Here is a 14,043-nt window from a genome sequence, read left to right as displayed (position 1 = left end):
ACCTTCTTCCTATCCAACCTTCTTCCTATCCAACCTTCTTCCTATCCAACCTTCTTCCTATCCAACCTCTTATGAACAGCCCCAAGCACAGTCTTCAAAATCCCATCCCCCTCCAACCGCTTCCCAGCCCGATTCCTCCAAGAAACGGTATCAACAATATCCCTCATATGCAAGTTATTACACCGACTCCCAAGATCTTCATCCAATTCCTCCAAGTACTGCCGAGCCATCTCATCATTCCCAATCTGAAAGAACTGAATCCCAACTTGCCACGGAATAGCACGACAAGAAGGCCCATCCAGCATCTGAGCTGTCTTAATGATAATGCTCTCCGCATCATCCGTAAACACCCCATCGGTTATGGTGATGATATTAATTGGCTTAACCAGCTTATCCGGCTTGACCAAAAAGCCCGAGCCAGATGCGTCCTTCTGTGCTCGCCTCTCTGCCTCCTTCGCTTCCACCAGCTTCGTGTACGGGTCCAGGATATCATGCAGTCGACCGCCGACCCCTGTTCCGCCAGAGGGTCTGACAGAGGCGAAGATCTCGCTTACTCGTTGCGCGGTTCTGATGTTGTGGTATCCGCCGGCATCTAGCTTTGGGCGTTGGCTGGGGCTGGGGCTGTAGGTGTGGGTGTAGTTGTAGTTGGAACTGGAGCTGGAGCTTGAGTTGGAGTTGGTGTTGTGCTTTGGTCGGTGGTTGATGAAGTAGATGTCGATTCCCTCGCTATCATATTTTGTGCAGACTGGGGCGATCGCTGCGATGGCTTCTTTGGCTTCTTCCCAAAGTTCGCCTCTCATGCTTGAGCTGTCGTCTACCAGGAATATGGTGTGGAATTCGCCGAGAAAGGCGTACTGGGAATCAGATTCTGGTTCTTCCGGGGCGCTGATTTTGATTGTTGGGATTGCTGCTTCTTCGTAAGGTGGTGGAAGATCTGATGATTGCTTTCTTAGGATATTTGATGTAATGGAGCTATTGTTGCGGCCTCGGGACCATGATGGAAAATGCGTTGGTAAAGTCATTGTGGTTCTTGTTGTGGTGGTTGTCCCTGCTTTGCGCTCTTTGCGATGGTTGGATGAGAAGGAGTGCCATAGAGATGTCTTTTCGGAAGCGCCCATGGCTGAAGATTGTATATGTTTTAGATGAAGTGCAGGAGAGGAATATATGCCAAATAAACTTGAATGTCTTAGAGGCTGCTCAAATATCCTTAAAAGGTATGTTCCAGACAAAGGATATGGCCCAGGAAACACCTTCTTTATATCTACATGTCTGGCATCTGTCAGGGGCTCAGCTGTGGAACCCAGTATACAAAGAATGGATACCCCGTAGGGCAGAGAGACATGGACCAAGGCACACTTCTGACCAAAACAAGGAATTACCCCAAACACATGGTCAAAACACGAGTTTTAATCTAACAGTCAGCCCCCAAAGTATGTGTAAGGCACAAATCATAAGGCATATTTCGTTTGCTGCAGCCCTACCTACTGTAACTGAAAGGGGTATCGAGGAGCAATGTTGCTCATTCGCGTATAAGCCACCGCCTTGGAGACCCGGGCAACAGCTAGGTAACGTAGAGTCATTGGGCTTCAGTGTTGCTTTTGAATTTAACCAATCATATAAGCGCAGTTTCTGAGAGTTGGAAAGTGCACAGACAAGGTCCTTTGTGACTGGTGGCGGAGCAAACACAGCCCCGCATAGGGCAATCCTGGTGCACAGGGCGCAGCGTAGTCTACTTCACACAAGGATGAACTGACCCATTGTTAGTGTTTTTCCCGGAATTCTATTGGAAGCTGTGATCGACTATGGCGGAGGCTCTAATCTTTCATTTGATTGTCCGTTGGACACTTCGTGAGTCATAATGATAATTAAAACACGAGGCGCCCTAATCCCCAACCCCAGGTTATAACAAGAAAATATACAAATCATTAGACACATATTGACGCTGTTGGTGCAGCGTAATAAATAAGAGATAAAGAAAAGGAAGAACGAAAGAAACAACTATATTAGTCGCTATATACCCCTCGGCAAGTATCTCCTTTATAGGCCGATTTTGAACTGCATGTCGCCTCGTCAGATCAGGCGCACTGGACACTTCAATGAGGGTCTTCTTCCTCAGTCACAGAATGTAAAACTCCAGGATCAGCAGCGACGATATCCGCCACTGCCAGCGCCTGGTCGATACCCATCGTGTTTCCAATCATTTCCAGACATTGAACCACCCAGCGGCGCAGCCTGTGTTGTGGGGGCTCAACAACTCCAGCAACAAACAGATGCCAGAGGAGCACAAGACCCCCAATGTAGCTTTCAGGAGGTGGGAGGCTAGAGTCCCTATCTGCCTGGTGGGCGTTGAAGTGAAACGGAACACTGCGACATATCTCCACGGCGAACCGCCGAATCGTTGATCGCAGTGTCCTGCATTGGAGACGGAACTCTTCAGACAGTAAGGCGAGAGAGGAACTGTCGGATATTTTTCGGACGTGGGACAGGATGATTTCGCTGACGATGATTCGGGCGCTGCGGTATTGGTTCCACGAATTGCAGACCCAGGGGGAGGGGTACACGTGGTATTGATCGTCGTATGGCGATATGCCTCGCAATCGCTTTTGGAAAGCAAAGTCGAAAGGGGAGCTTATATGGGTGGTGTAGTTGAATTCGGGGGGGAGAGCTGCCAGCCAGGCTATTAAATCGGCTTCGATGGCCGACGCTACTAATATGATTTCCCGCTCGTTGTTGTACAGATTAGCACGAATGTCTGCGCGAAGGTTCGATAGTTTGCCAATTATCATGACTAGGCGATTGCCGTGAGCTTCTGCTGGCTGAAGAAACATCGCCATGTCCGTTCGTTCGAGTAGTGAATCAGGCACTCGTGCGTCTCGTTGTAGGCAACTGACGGTCTGTTGAGGGGTTAGCTTGAGATCGAACGAGTGATCGACGACACTCACAATCTGATACCGAAGGTACAAAAACAAGCGAAGACCGGCGTTAGTCTTGAGTTGATCGGTGCCCCGTATTTCGAGCAGGGCTGTTGCCCCATTGATATGGTTGGTCCAACTGTCAATATTCTCCGGGGCTCTTGATGTAATCACCTATAAACAGGGCGTCAATATAAACCATCTGAGGGGTCAAGAATGCAAACTCCCATACTTCATATATGGCAAGCAGTATGACAGCGCCTAAGGTTTGATTTGTTTTCGCCTCCTCCATGTCGGATAGAGCGGCGTTAAGTAATCTCAAAGCGGATCCATACTCCCGGTGGGCTACATCTTTAAGCGATGGCAATCCTCTTACTCGCGAGAGCATAGCCGTGGCAGTAGCAACCACGCTTGCCTTCATAGCTCTCTGACTCGCAGGGCCCCCATTCTGTAACAAAAATTTGGAGATCATCTCACTAGTCCAGAAACTGCCGGGGATAGCATTGGATCGCAGGAAATAACAGATTGCTTCATATTTGGTGGCTTCGATCTCCAGTGATGGCTGGACCTCCAATGGGCAATTCCCGAGCTGTCGCATAAGATAGACATGCTGTGGATCAAGGTTGAAGTCAAAGTCCTGCTCCACCACCGCGGTAGTGAGCTCAGACCACAAAGGATTCCCTTCTGGGATTGCAGTGCGACGCGATCGATCTGCACGTTTATTCTTATGTGTCGAGGCCGCAACCGCCTTTCGGACTACTGATTTGCTTTCGTCACGGAACATTAGCGCCAGTTGATCCCGATATCCGGGGCAGTCCCGCTTGGCCCTGGTGCATTGCGAACAGGCCGGTTGGGCTTGGTCGCACCGAATCTTCCTGGACCTGCACTCGCCACATCCTTTGCTTGGTTTACCACAGTATACCATGGTCTGCACTTGACAAAGTATCGTACATAGTATAGTCCACGGGTAGCAAAAAAGGAAGTCATCAAGATGATGTTGCTCAGCCCCATATTGTCTGGGCGGCGCTTAACCGCTTCGGGTATGCTTTGCGACCCAAACCTTCCACTGTCGATCTTTATAACGCGGGTGCCTTGGAGCTACCTAGGTACATCATATAACATCTGATATGGTCAACGAATAAATGGTATGGGGTATACAAAAACTCAAATCACCATGGGCTTGTGTCCGGGGCAATAAGTGGGTGGCATGTTATTTATCCCAGTACCTGCATCCTACCAGGACTCCCAACTACTGCAAGAGTAGGCTTTTGAGTTAATTATGTTGTAGAAGTCTCCACACAGAAAACCCCATGAACTGGATATACAAACCCACGAACACGGCCAAAAGTGAGGTTTGCGACCTATCCTTGAGTCATGCTCAGAAACTGCGACTGAGTACTCCCTAAACAGTAAATAGCCAAGTCCATGATATGTATACATGTTGAATAATCACAGGAGTGCGTCGAATTTGGAGCTCTGGTCATCATGTAAGTTAGTGCAGCGAGTGAGAGTGATGTAGACGGCTATATCAAGATTTCCACCTAACAGTATTGGACTGTCTTTCTGTTACTCTTCGTCCTCTGATTTTCATCCTTATATTCAAAGATAAAACAAAAACGCTTTGGCATTATTTTTCTTTTATTACATTAAACTCATTGAAAGCTCAAGAGGTATTCATAGAGACTTGCAGATATTACGCTGCTCGCTTCGGTGGAGACTCAATCTCAACATCGCCCTGATTCACCCGCTTCCTATTTCCCCTTAAGTATCCGCTTGAGTCCGAATCCGGTTGCAAAAACCCACCTGCACCGGTCCCATCATCATGCCATTCGCTAAATTCCCACTGGACTGAAGTCGTTTGGTCATCGCTGACTCCCATACCACGCCGAGCACGCATCAAACGACCCAAGCGGCTCCCTTCTACCATCTCTTCGAACCAAGGGATTCCCCCCGTCCTACCGTGCTGTAGACTTCTTGAGATATTCAGAGAATCGGTAGATGACGGAACAATAACCGAAGATGAAGCGGTCTGTGAGGCTGGTGCTAGATCAGACGAGGTCGACACATCGGCACCGGGAACTTCCTCGTCAAAGTCCCGAGGAACTAATCTTAGATCTTCCAGCGCGCGCTGGTCATCCGCTCGCAGACTACCAATCGTGACAGACATGAAGTTAGATTCTTCGAGGGGCTCCTCTGTCCAGAATGTCAGGGGTGTACCGCAGTAACCACAGAAGACACGCTGGGTTTGGGGTGCATGGCGGGGCGAATAAATGCGGCGAATGGAAGAGTGTGATTCATCTGGGAAGAAGGAGAGGGTGTGAGATTGATACCAGCCCAGAGGCACTCGAAGCCACGCCGAAAGAGGTGTTCCGTGAAATCGACCTAGGGTTCGATATTAGCCGGGAGATCGACAAGCTTAGCTTGGATTTACCCACGATTGTCTCGGCTGCTGTCAAAGTATACTTCGGCATGGTCTGTCACATCGTCCGGGATATTAATTTGGTATTCGTTTCGACCACAAGAGCATGAGCCGCGGAGCGGATCCAAGGACATGGTGGTACAAGAACTACCGCGGCGTTGGTAACTTCGCAATGTTGGAGCTAGACAGAGAGTTGTAGATTGGAGATGAGCGACCAGATAATCGTTTTGCCAGGTAGAAATCCCAATCGAAGGGAATATGACCTTTGATAGTAAATTGGACTAGGTATCCAGTGTGCGAGAACAAAATTGACATGGAGAAGAGGAAAAGCAAGATGTGTTCAGTGGACCCTATGACGTTTAGAGGTTGCCAAGCCCTCCAGGGCTGTTCTAGTTTTACTCCGCATTGGCCGTTGGCCTTATCGCTTCCTATCGCTTTCCCCGTCTCTCTTTACTCCCTCTCTCTACCTTTCACATTCTCCCATTGCCTACCCATTACAATCACCTCCCTCATCTATGCCTTGCCTAGACGGAGACTCAGAACGATAACCATAACCACCAACCCATCCAATCGAAACCACGAGCCCCGAACCCTGTATACTCTCGGCGCATCTACCCCACGCCCTCAGTTCCTCTCAAAATCCTCCAGTCATCAAGCACCACGATGAATCCGGACGATGAACATGATCGGTCGTCCTCGACGCCGAATGGGACATCCAAGCAGGGATCTGCCCAGGACAAGGACAAACCTCGCCTTACCGATCAAGAAAAAAAGAGCAATCACATTGCCTCCGAGCAAAAGCGACGCGCGGCCATTCGTGAAGGATTCGATCGCCTGACAGAGCTGGTGCCTGGTCTGGAGGGCCAGGGCCGAAGTGAGAGCATCGTTCTGCAGAAGACTGTGGACTTCATCCATGTGAAGCTACAAGAACGCCACGATCTCATCGCAGAGATCGAGAGCAAAGGCGGCCGCGTGGACGACTCTTTCCGCCCGACGTGATCCTATTTCCCTCGACATTTTATTGCGCTTGGGTTCGGCATGCTACAGCCCCTCTTCCCCTCCGCTGGTCGATACGGGGGATCTGGGGCTGCAGGCATGTGCCGAGGTCCGAGCGGTTTTTCTCAAATCTTGGACCGCATGGACTTATACCCACACTACGAATCTCTTTTTCTTGTCTATCAGTTCAACCCCTGTATTACGAACGAGATCCTGGAAATGATCAATTGCGGGACTTCCTCGTTGCCTGACAGACCTGGTCTTCCCATATGATTTTGATGTCAATCACGCATCCTCCACTGCACTGCATTCAGTGGAACGACTATCAATACGGTGCCACCCCTTTTGTACTACTTGTCTTCCTACTTTTTTTTGAGTATTGTACATTGAACCTTTTTTTTTCTGGTTTGTTTCTTCTCCTGGGTACCAGAATGTATATGGTCACGGCTGTTGCTGCGAAGCAACTGGGGCGTTTTCTTTCCCAACGGCTAACCTGAAATCGAATTCTTTTCAGCTCTGACTGAGCACCCACAGCGACATCCTTATTTTCAATCAAAGTCGGAATTATTTGACCGAGCCATACTTCGGTCGCATCACGTGGACAGGGTTACGGAGAATAATTGCAGTTATGCAGTTTCCTAGCCCTGGAGGTAGCCAATCAGATTATACAGAGAGTACATATATCCTACAGGCTCGGAAAGTTAGACAAAATAATTCATCAATGCAGCGGTGACCAGGGTCTGCACATATGCACATGTGTTTTAGGGGTCGCAACTGCCATTTAACATCGACGTATCCCCGAGAGCTTCGGCTTACCGCCTGATATCTGCCGGAGGAACCGAGCCCCTTCAAGGTGAAGCAAACGTAGACTTCTACTCTACACAAACCCCTAACATACAAGACCTCGTGGACAGTCGGAATCGCCAATTGAATATCCCTACATACCCTTGCAAGGCCAGTAAACTGCATACAAAGGCCATTTGTCTCAACAAGTGAACGGAGAGAGCATCTGATTCCCCGCATCGCATCGCTGCCCGCAACATCCAAAACCAACATCCAACACACCAGACAAACGCCAAATCATCCAACATGACAGACCCCAAAGAAGCCCTCCTGTCCCACATGGAAGACGACTTTGACACCACCGAATCCGACCCACCCCCAGCCTACGACAAACCCGTCCTAAAAGGCAACCGCGGGGCACCACTCCCACGCCCACCCCCCTCAGCCTCCCAGTCCTAAACAGCCTCCGCAGCAAGCGCGTAATCCTCGCCTCACAATCACCACGCCGCAAGCAAATAATTTCATTCCTGGGCCTCCCGAACATAGAAATCATCCCCTCGAACGCCGCCGAAGACCTACCAAAAAGCTTAGGCCCCTTCGAGTACGTGCTAGCAACAGCTACGAAAAAAGCCCAAGCAGTCTACGAGCAAGAAATCAACAACGAGATCAAGGGCGAGCCAGCCCTGATCTTAGCCGCAGACACGGTCGTCGTCGACCCGTCCACCGGCACGATCCTCGAAAAACCCCGCTCTGAAGCACACCATATGGCCATGCTGCGCTCGCTGCGTGATGTCCGCAACCACAAGGTCTACACTGCGCTTGTGGCTATGGCGCCGTTGGCTAGTGCGCGGGACCCGGGGTATGCCGTTGAGAGTATGGTTGAGGAAACATCGGTGCGGTTTGATGGCGATGTTACAGATGATTTGATTATGGCTTACGTGCGTACGCGCGAGGGCGCGGATAAGGCTGGTGGTTATGGGTTGCAGGGTCTTGGGTCTATTCTTGTTGAGAAGATTGATGGCAGTTATGACAATGTTATTGGGTTGCCCCTCAAGGCGACGCTCAAGATTATTGAGACTGTTATGCAGAAGGCGGATGATGATGAGGGGTTGTCTGGGGATGGTGAGGAGAGCGAGGATGATGAGTGAGGAAGGAAGGTGTTTTCTGAGGTTTTAGGATCTCTTGTTTGTTGTTAGCCTTGTGTCTTTATATCATCATGCCTTTTTGAAAGATAGAATTTAAAACGATCAGGATTTATGTTTAAAGGAATGATCCGGTCGGTGAATAAAAATGCTATGCTCATTGCATACCGCTAACCATTTAGCACATATTTGGTCTACCGTGCAGGGAGTGTATAAAGAATCTGGCTGCAGATCTACGTAGTATGCAGAAAGCAACAATAGGCACCAAGGATGTCTTCTCGTACAAGGGTTATATTCCGTTTTTTTTCTATAGCTCGGAAACCCCGAGCAGCAGAAATCCGGCACCGATCAATAAATTCGGGCTGAGAGACAAAAGAAAAATAATCAACGACATATACAGAGGCGGAACGGAACGCCTGGATAGACCAGAACCAAATCGGTAATCAGCGGGAAAAAAGGAAATAGAAAGACATTATGTCTGAAAAAAAGAACCGCAAGAGCACTCTATGCTGTCCAGATACGACGCAGAGCCTCGGTCACACCAACATCGTTCGTCTCGAACTCGTACAGGCCAACGGCGGTAGTGAGGGTGAACGCGCGCAGGAGCCAGTTGCAGGTGGTGCGGAACTTGGGCACACGGGAAGGAGGGAAGTAGTCGACAATGGCGGCCCTAGTAGGTAGATGTTAGATTGCGATTTCCGGATTGAAGATCTGGGGTATATCTGAGCGGAATGGCGGGATAGCGCGGGGAGGCTCTTACTGGAATCCGATGTGCGAGTGGGCGACGATCAAAGAGCACAGGATGGCGTCCATGACGGGGTTGAGGGAGCCAGCGGCAAAGGGAGCGAAGCTGAGAGGGACCAGGCCGACACAGACCAGTCTGAAATAGATGTTAGTCGGGGTTTTTCGCGCATGTCGGGGTTATCGGAAGGAGTTGTATAGGTCGGCTTTGCAGTGCACGCAAGGGAGCACAAACCTCTCAAAAGTCCAGTGGTAGCTGCCCTCAGAGGGGTGGGTTTCGGGAATGGGAGCAGGGTCGTTCACTATCGGAATAGGTTAATATCGAAGACTTCAAGGAGGGCGGTATTGCGGTTCGACGGGCAGCATTGTTTGATTGTTTGAGCGCCGGGAGTAACGGAGGCTGTATATTTCGACACATTGCAGGCGGTTTTATACTCAATGCCATCGAAAAGCGAGGGGAGGGTCGGGATAAGGAAGGCGCGGAAATCACATACTGGTTCCCTGAACAGACTCTGTGTCGCGAAAAGCACATTAGCAACTGCCCGTAAAGAACACCCAATAGATCTCTCCACTGGCAGTATCTCAGTAAGCCTTATGGCAGGGCCTCTACGTACGAGGCAACGGGGGCAGGATCTGCTTCTTAGCGGAGGCATGGAAAGCGACGACCTGCGACACGCCGACATTCTTCTGGAGGAAGGGAGCCCGGGGGGCGAGAGTCTGTCGCAGCAGAGTTGAGCGCGCGAATGAAGCCATTGTGAGTGGAGAGTATGATCGTGAAGAAGCAGAAACGCCGTTGGAACACAAGCGGATGAACTTGGAGACCTCGGGAGTCCGACTCGGTATGTCATCCTTTTACGGGCCATTTGATTGGTCGATGGCTGTCCGCCCAGCCGAAATTGGCCGATACTCTGGTGAGAAACATTTAGCCCTGCGGTTATCTTCTTCCTGTCTACTTGTATGTTTGTAGTATAACTAACTATTATGGAGTTGTTGATTATAGATTAATGTTGGTTCTATTGTCTGTTCATATTTTATTATGTGTAACGTTTGTTCGATTTGACTATTTTGAGAGATATCTATTTTATCCCTACATGATGAAGAGTCCTAACCGAGGTCTTAACTACCTCTAATGTTTCAACAAAAAGATCAATGCGCCAGGCATCTCGTTATTTCATCAGTCTCGTAAAGCACTTAGAACTTAAGGACAGCCTTGCCCAAGTTCTTGCCGTGGAAGATGCCAACCAGGCCCTCGGCAGCGTTGTCAATGCCTACAGTCTCGTGGATGAGCACCTTGAACGAGCCATCCTTGATCCACTTCTGCACATTCTCCTGGTGCTCCTTGGCGTAAATATCACCCATACCCTTGTCACCGACGATGAAGCCGCGCATGGTAACACGCTTGACGAGGACATTGTGGATGTTCTTAATGGGGTACGGGGCGGAGTTGTATTGGGAGATCAGACCGCAGACGACGATACGACCGAAGTCGTTGATAGCATCGAGGGCAGCCTCGAGGTGCTCTCCACCAACGTTCTCGTAGTAAATATCGATGCCCTCGGGAGCGAGACGGGGAAGGGCATCAGCGGGCTTCTCAGTCTTGTAGTTGAAGCCGCCATCGAAGCCGAGCGTCTTGGTGATGTACTCGAGCTTCTCGTCTGAGCCGACGGATCCAATGACGCGCAGACCCTCGTGCTTGGCTAGCTGGCCGACCAGCTGGCCGACGGCTCCACTGGCAGCGGAGACGAAGATGGTCTCGCCCTTCTTGGGCTTGCCGATCTCGTACAGGGAGGAGTATGCGGTCAGACCGGGCATGCCAAGGGGACCGAGGAAGACACGGATGTCCTCGAGGCCGAGGGGGTTTTCCAGCTTTTGGATGCGGACCAGCTCCTGCTCACCGAGAGCGATGTACTCCTGGATGGGAACGTGACCAATGACCAGGTCACCTTCCTTGTAACTGGCGTTGTTGGAGCGCGCGATCTTGGCGATAGTGCGGCTGTCAATGGGCTTGTCGAGGGCGAAGGCGGGGGCGTACGACTTGGTCTCAGCGGGGCGCATGCGGCCACGCATGTAGGGGTCGAAGCTGGTGTAGAGGGACTGAAGGACGACACCATTGTCAGGAGCGGCAACGCCGGCATCATAAGGTGCGGTCTCGATGGCCAGGTGCTCCCCAGCGACGGGGTATCCCTGAGGAACCTTCTTGAATGTGAGAGCCTTGTTGACAGACATTATGTATGTGTGGTAAGAATTGTATACGTGTGGTAAGAAAGATAAAGATGGGAAGTAGAAATTTAGTTGAAGTATGGGAGCTCTTTATATGACGATTGAGCTCTTCATAAAAGCGGGGCTGTACCGAGGATCCGAATACATTTTCTTTTTACTTTTTTATTATTATAAAGCAGATGGATCCCGGAGAAGCTTCTCGAGATGGTGATGCTTCTGTCGATAGACTCCACTTTCTACAGTTTCTGCTCTGATATGCATAATTTATGTGCCGATACTCCTAGCGTACATTCAACAGGTGTACCATGAACACATAACGGTGGCAATGGAACCAGTTTTTTTTACAAAACAGTGGGGAACGGATGAATTCAAGACACCTCAGGCCGGCGGAGACGGCCATTTTGGGTAGGAAAACCGCGACCCTCGGCATCTCAACAAAATGAAAGAATTGTTGATTAATATACAACCCGATGAAAATGGTGATTGTTAAGCAACGGAGCAGCTGGCCGTTTTAGGATAAAGCGGGGATGGAGGTGTGAGAAGTACATATAACTATGTTGTATACCATCATTCTTGTTCTGCTGAGAAGACATTCGCACTCTTGGGAAAATTATGTATTAAGTACATGAGTATATAGTCATTGCCGGAACATGCAACAGCATTCTAAACCCTGAAGATGCGCGATTGAATACACCTAACCACGCCTGGGAATAACCTAAGCCTTGCCAGCGAGTGCGCCAGCAGCCTTGTCAATGAAGTAGTGCTTGCCCTTGATCATCTTGACCATGAAGCTGAAAGGCACAAATCCAAAAATCTGACCGGTACCACCGGCTTCACCAACAGGCACGACCATCATAATGCTGTCGCCCTGGTCGTAGGTCTTGATGGCAGTGCCGCCTACAATGGCGGCTTTCAGGTTGGCCGCCGCCACTTGCGCTTGCTCCGTAGCCTTGAAACTGAGGCGCATTGAGTTGTTGGTGATATCTCCAGCAGCAAAGATAGGCAGAGTTGACCCGTCAGTCGACTGAACACGCATCTCTTTATTCACTGTCACCCAGCCGTCCTTATCCAGGAATTGAGCTGGAATAAAACTGTTGTTGGGATTCGCACCGGTAGTAGGGATATAGAGGTCAGCCGAAAGCTTGTCTCCGCCTTCCAGTGAGACTGTCCAATTCGAACTATCGTCGGCCGGAGTCTCGACACCGACGACTCGCTTCGAGGTCACGACCTTGACCTTCTTCTGCTCCAGCAGCTTGCGTGCGGCAGAGCTGGCGGATGACTTGAGCATCGGGAGCACGCGATCTGTCGCTGAGACAAGCGTGATCGAGACCTTGCCGGCATTGCCACTTTGTTCCACTGCTTCAGCAAGCTCACCAGCCAGCTCAACACCGATAGGGCCTGCACCGCCAATCACGATCTCCTTCGCCCCAGCAATGTGTTCTTGTGCCGACTCGATCAGCTGCTCCATGTCATTGTGGCCCGACTGCTTGAATGGAATGGATGTGCCAGTGAGCGAGCCAGTAGTGGCAGATGTAGTGCTGCCCGATGCGATAACGAGATAATGATATGATAGGGTCTTGGGCTCGCCCTCGTTGGGAGTCACGGAGACCGACTTGGTAATGGGATCGATAGCAGTTGCAACTCCAGGAAGGAACTCGAACGCGTCGGGGCGGTAGCCTGCAAAAGCATCCTTGATCGAGAGCAAGTACTGCTCGGGGCGGAAGGCTTTGGGTTTGGCGACGATTCGTGGGGCGGCAATATTCCAGAAGAAGCTGGTTGAGGGGTTGATCAGCACAACGTTTGCATCAGGTACATCACGAAGCACAGAGTGAGCAATATGAAGGCCTGCAAATGAGCCTCCAATAACAACTATATCGATAGGTGCCATGATATAGAGTCAGTGAAGTGGACAAGGGTGAGTTTCTTGTTTTGTTTTTTTTTTTTTGGAAAAGGGACGGGATGCCTGTCTTATATGTGACAGATTGGATATGCTCTCCGCGCGTACATGCAGGGTCAATAATGGGCCTAAGATACGTATATTGTCTGTTATCAGCCCTTTAGAGTCTCAAAAGGGAAAGCGTTGGTCAGCAAATTTTCTATTTCTAATTCTACCCAAATGCTGACAACCTTGGAAGCCCCATTATCGGCGTCGGGGCTCCAGGGTTTTCAATGACGAATATCTTTTGATTGGTTGACTTTCTCTAAGGTTCGGGCTGAACCTTGGATTTGATGTGTTTGGTCAATTTGACATGTTTGCTTTGTTTGATACAGATGGTCAAAGCTCAATTGGGTACAAAGTAATTGTGACTAAGCACTCACCTACACCCTTTCCCGGTGTAGGTGAGCCCACACCTATTAACAAACCCATACCTGTTAACAAAAAAATCAACATTTCAATTTTAAACCTATTTTTTACCATCAAAACCATGCCGAATTCCTCCGAAAAAGAAGAGATTCTTCTCTCAAATGCCCTCGAATCCTATAAATCAGGCCAATTTACTAGTATTCAGGCCGCAGCCTCTCATTTTGGCGTCTCAAAGTGGAAGCTTCGAAACCGAAAGGACGGTAGAACAAATGGAAAAGGCCGTGCAGCTACCAAAAAGGCCCTAAATTCCTCACAAGAGGCCTCTCTTATTCGCTGGATTGAGCACCTTAATTCAGTATATACACCGCCAACTGCTATCGATATTGAGGGTGCTGCGAATCGTCTTTTACAACATTGTGGTTCCGACCGGCAGGTTGGCAAAATGTACGGCTATCAATTCATTCAACGCCTACCACCCCATATTACTCTACGCACACAAAAACCAATGGAAAAAGCAAGGATTGA

General features: G+C 49.8%; 8 protein-coding genes across 8 annotated transcripts; 2 read left to right on the top strand and 6 right to left on the bottom strand.

Moving 5' to 3' along the window:
* Nucleotides 1–41: 41 nt before the first annotated feature.
* On the bottom strand, nucleotides 42–1,118 carry N7471_003737 (uncharacterized protein; the record flags this gene model as incomplete). Its single annotated transcript, XM_057276457.1, has 1 exon — nucleotides 42–1,118. The coding sequence occupies one exon, from the start codon at nucleotides 1,116–1,118 to the stop codon at nucleotides 42–44; it is 1,077 nt and encodes a 358-aa protein (XP_057136067.1).
* Nucleotides 1,119–1,887: 769 nt separating this feature from the next.
* N7471_003736 (Zn(II)2Cys6 transcription factor) lies at nucleotides 1,888–3,914 on the bottom strand. The gene is made up of 3 exons (XM_057276456.1): nucleotides 3,145–3,914; nucleotides 2,943–3,086; nucleotides 1,888–2,894 (listed from the first exon to the last, which is right to left on the bottom strand). Exons 1-3 carry the CDS (start codon nucleotides 3,835–3,837, stop codon nucleotides 2,094–2,096), a joined length of 1,638 nt encoding a protein of 545 aa, XP_057136066.1. The 5' UTR covers nucleotides 3,838–3,914; the 3' UTR covers nucleotides 1,888–2,093.
* A 691-nt stretch (nucleotides 3,915–4,605) lies between these two features.
* Nucleotides 4,606–5,465, bottom strand: N7471_003735 (uncharacterized protein; the record flags this gene model as incomplete). The annotated part of the gene is made up of 2 exons (XM_057276455.1): nucleotides 4,606–5,294; nucleotides 5,348–5,465. The coding sequence occupies 2 exons, from the start codon at nucleotides 5,463–5,465 to the stop codon at nucleotides 4,606–4,608; spliced, it is 807 nt and encodes a 268-aa protein (XP_057136065.1).
* Nucleotides 5,466–5,994: 529 nt separating this feature from the next.
* Nucleotides 5,995–6,330, top strand: N7471_003734 (uncharacterized protein; the record flags this gene model as incomplete). The annotated part of the gene is made up of 1 exon (XM_057276454.1): nucleotides 5,995–6,330. The coding sequence occupies one exon, from the start codon at nucleotides 5,995–5,997 to the stop codon at nucleotides 6,328–6,330; it is 336 nt and encodes a 111-aa protein (XP_057136064.1).
* A 1,086-nt stretch (nucleotides 6,331–7,416) lies between these two features.
* Nucleotides 7,417–8,258, top strand: N7471_003733 (nucleotide diphosphatase; the record flags this gene model as incomplete). Its single annotated transcript, XM_057276453.1, has 2 exons — nucleotides 7,417–7,516; nucleotides 7,564–8,258. The coding sequence occupies 2 exons, from the start codon at nucleotides 7,417–7,419 to the stop codon at nucleotides 8,256–8,258; spliced, it is 795 nt and encodes a 264-aa protein (XP_057136063.1).
* A 498-nt stretch (nucleotides 8,259–8,756) lies between these two features.
* Nucleotides 8,757–9,746, bottom strand: N7471_003732 (CybS family protein; the record flags this gene model as incomplete). The annotated part of the gene is made up of 5 exons (XM_057276452.1): nucleotides 8,757–8,922; nucleotides 9,013–9,132; nucleotides 9,229–9,295; nucleotides 9,488–9,505; nucleotides 9,608–9,746. The coding sequence occupies 5 exons, from the start codon at nucleotides 9,744–9,746 to the stop codon at nucleotides 8,757–8,759; spliced, it is 510 nt and encodes a 169-aa protein (XP_057136062.1).
* A 438-nt stretch (nucleotides 9,747–10,184) lies between these two features.
* N7471_003731 (MDR family NADP-dependent oxidoreductase) lies at nucleotides 10,185–11,219 on the bottom strand (the record flags this gene model as incomplete). Its single annotated transcript, XM_057276451.1, has 1 exon — nucleotides 10,185–11,219. One exon carries the CDS (start codon nucleotides 11,217–11,219, stop codon nucleotides 10,185–10,187), a length of 1,035 nt encoding a protein of 344 aa, XP_057136061.1.
* Nucleotides 11,220–11,928: 709 nt separating this feature from the next.
* Nucleotides 11,929–13,101, bottom strand: N7471_003730 (NAD(P)/FAD-dependent oxidoreductase; the record flags this gene model as incomplete). The annotated part of the gene is made up of 1 exon (XM_057276450.1): nucleotides 11,929–13,101. The coding sequence occupies one exon, from the start codon at nucleotides 13,099–13,101 to the stop codon at nucleotides 11,929–11,931; it is 1,173 nt and encodes a 390-aa protein (XP_057136060.1).
* Nucleotides 13,102–14,043: the final 942 nt, after the last annotated feature.

The sequence above is a fragment of the Penicillium samsonianum genome (genome assembly GCF_028829775.1).
Source record: "Penicillium samsonianum strain IBT 33392 chromosome Unknown utg000003l_segment0_segment0, whole genome shotgun sequence".
NCBI lineage: Eukaryota > Fungi > Ascomycota > Eurotiomycetes > Eurotiales > Aspergillaceae > Penicillium > Penicillium samsonianum.
This window is presented reverse-complemented; position numbering and strand designations above follow the sequence as displayed.

Excerpts from the sequence above, each read along its gene's own strand:
- N7471_003736 (XM_057276456.1), bottom strand. The coding sequence starts at position 3,837 with ATGGTATACTGTGGTAAACCAAGCAAAGGATGTGGCGAGTGCAGGTCC. Across the intron at positions 3,087-3,144 it reads TACTGCTTGCCATATATGAA|GTGATTACATCAAGAGCCCC; the intron begins GTATGGGAGTTT and ends CCCTGTTTATAG. Across the intron at positions 2,895-2,942 it reads TGTACCTTCGGTATCAGATT|ACCGTCAGTTGCCTACAACG; the intron begins GTGAGTGTCGTC and ends ACCCCTCAACAG.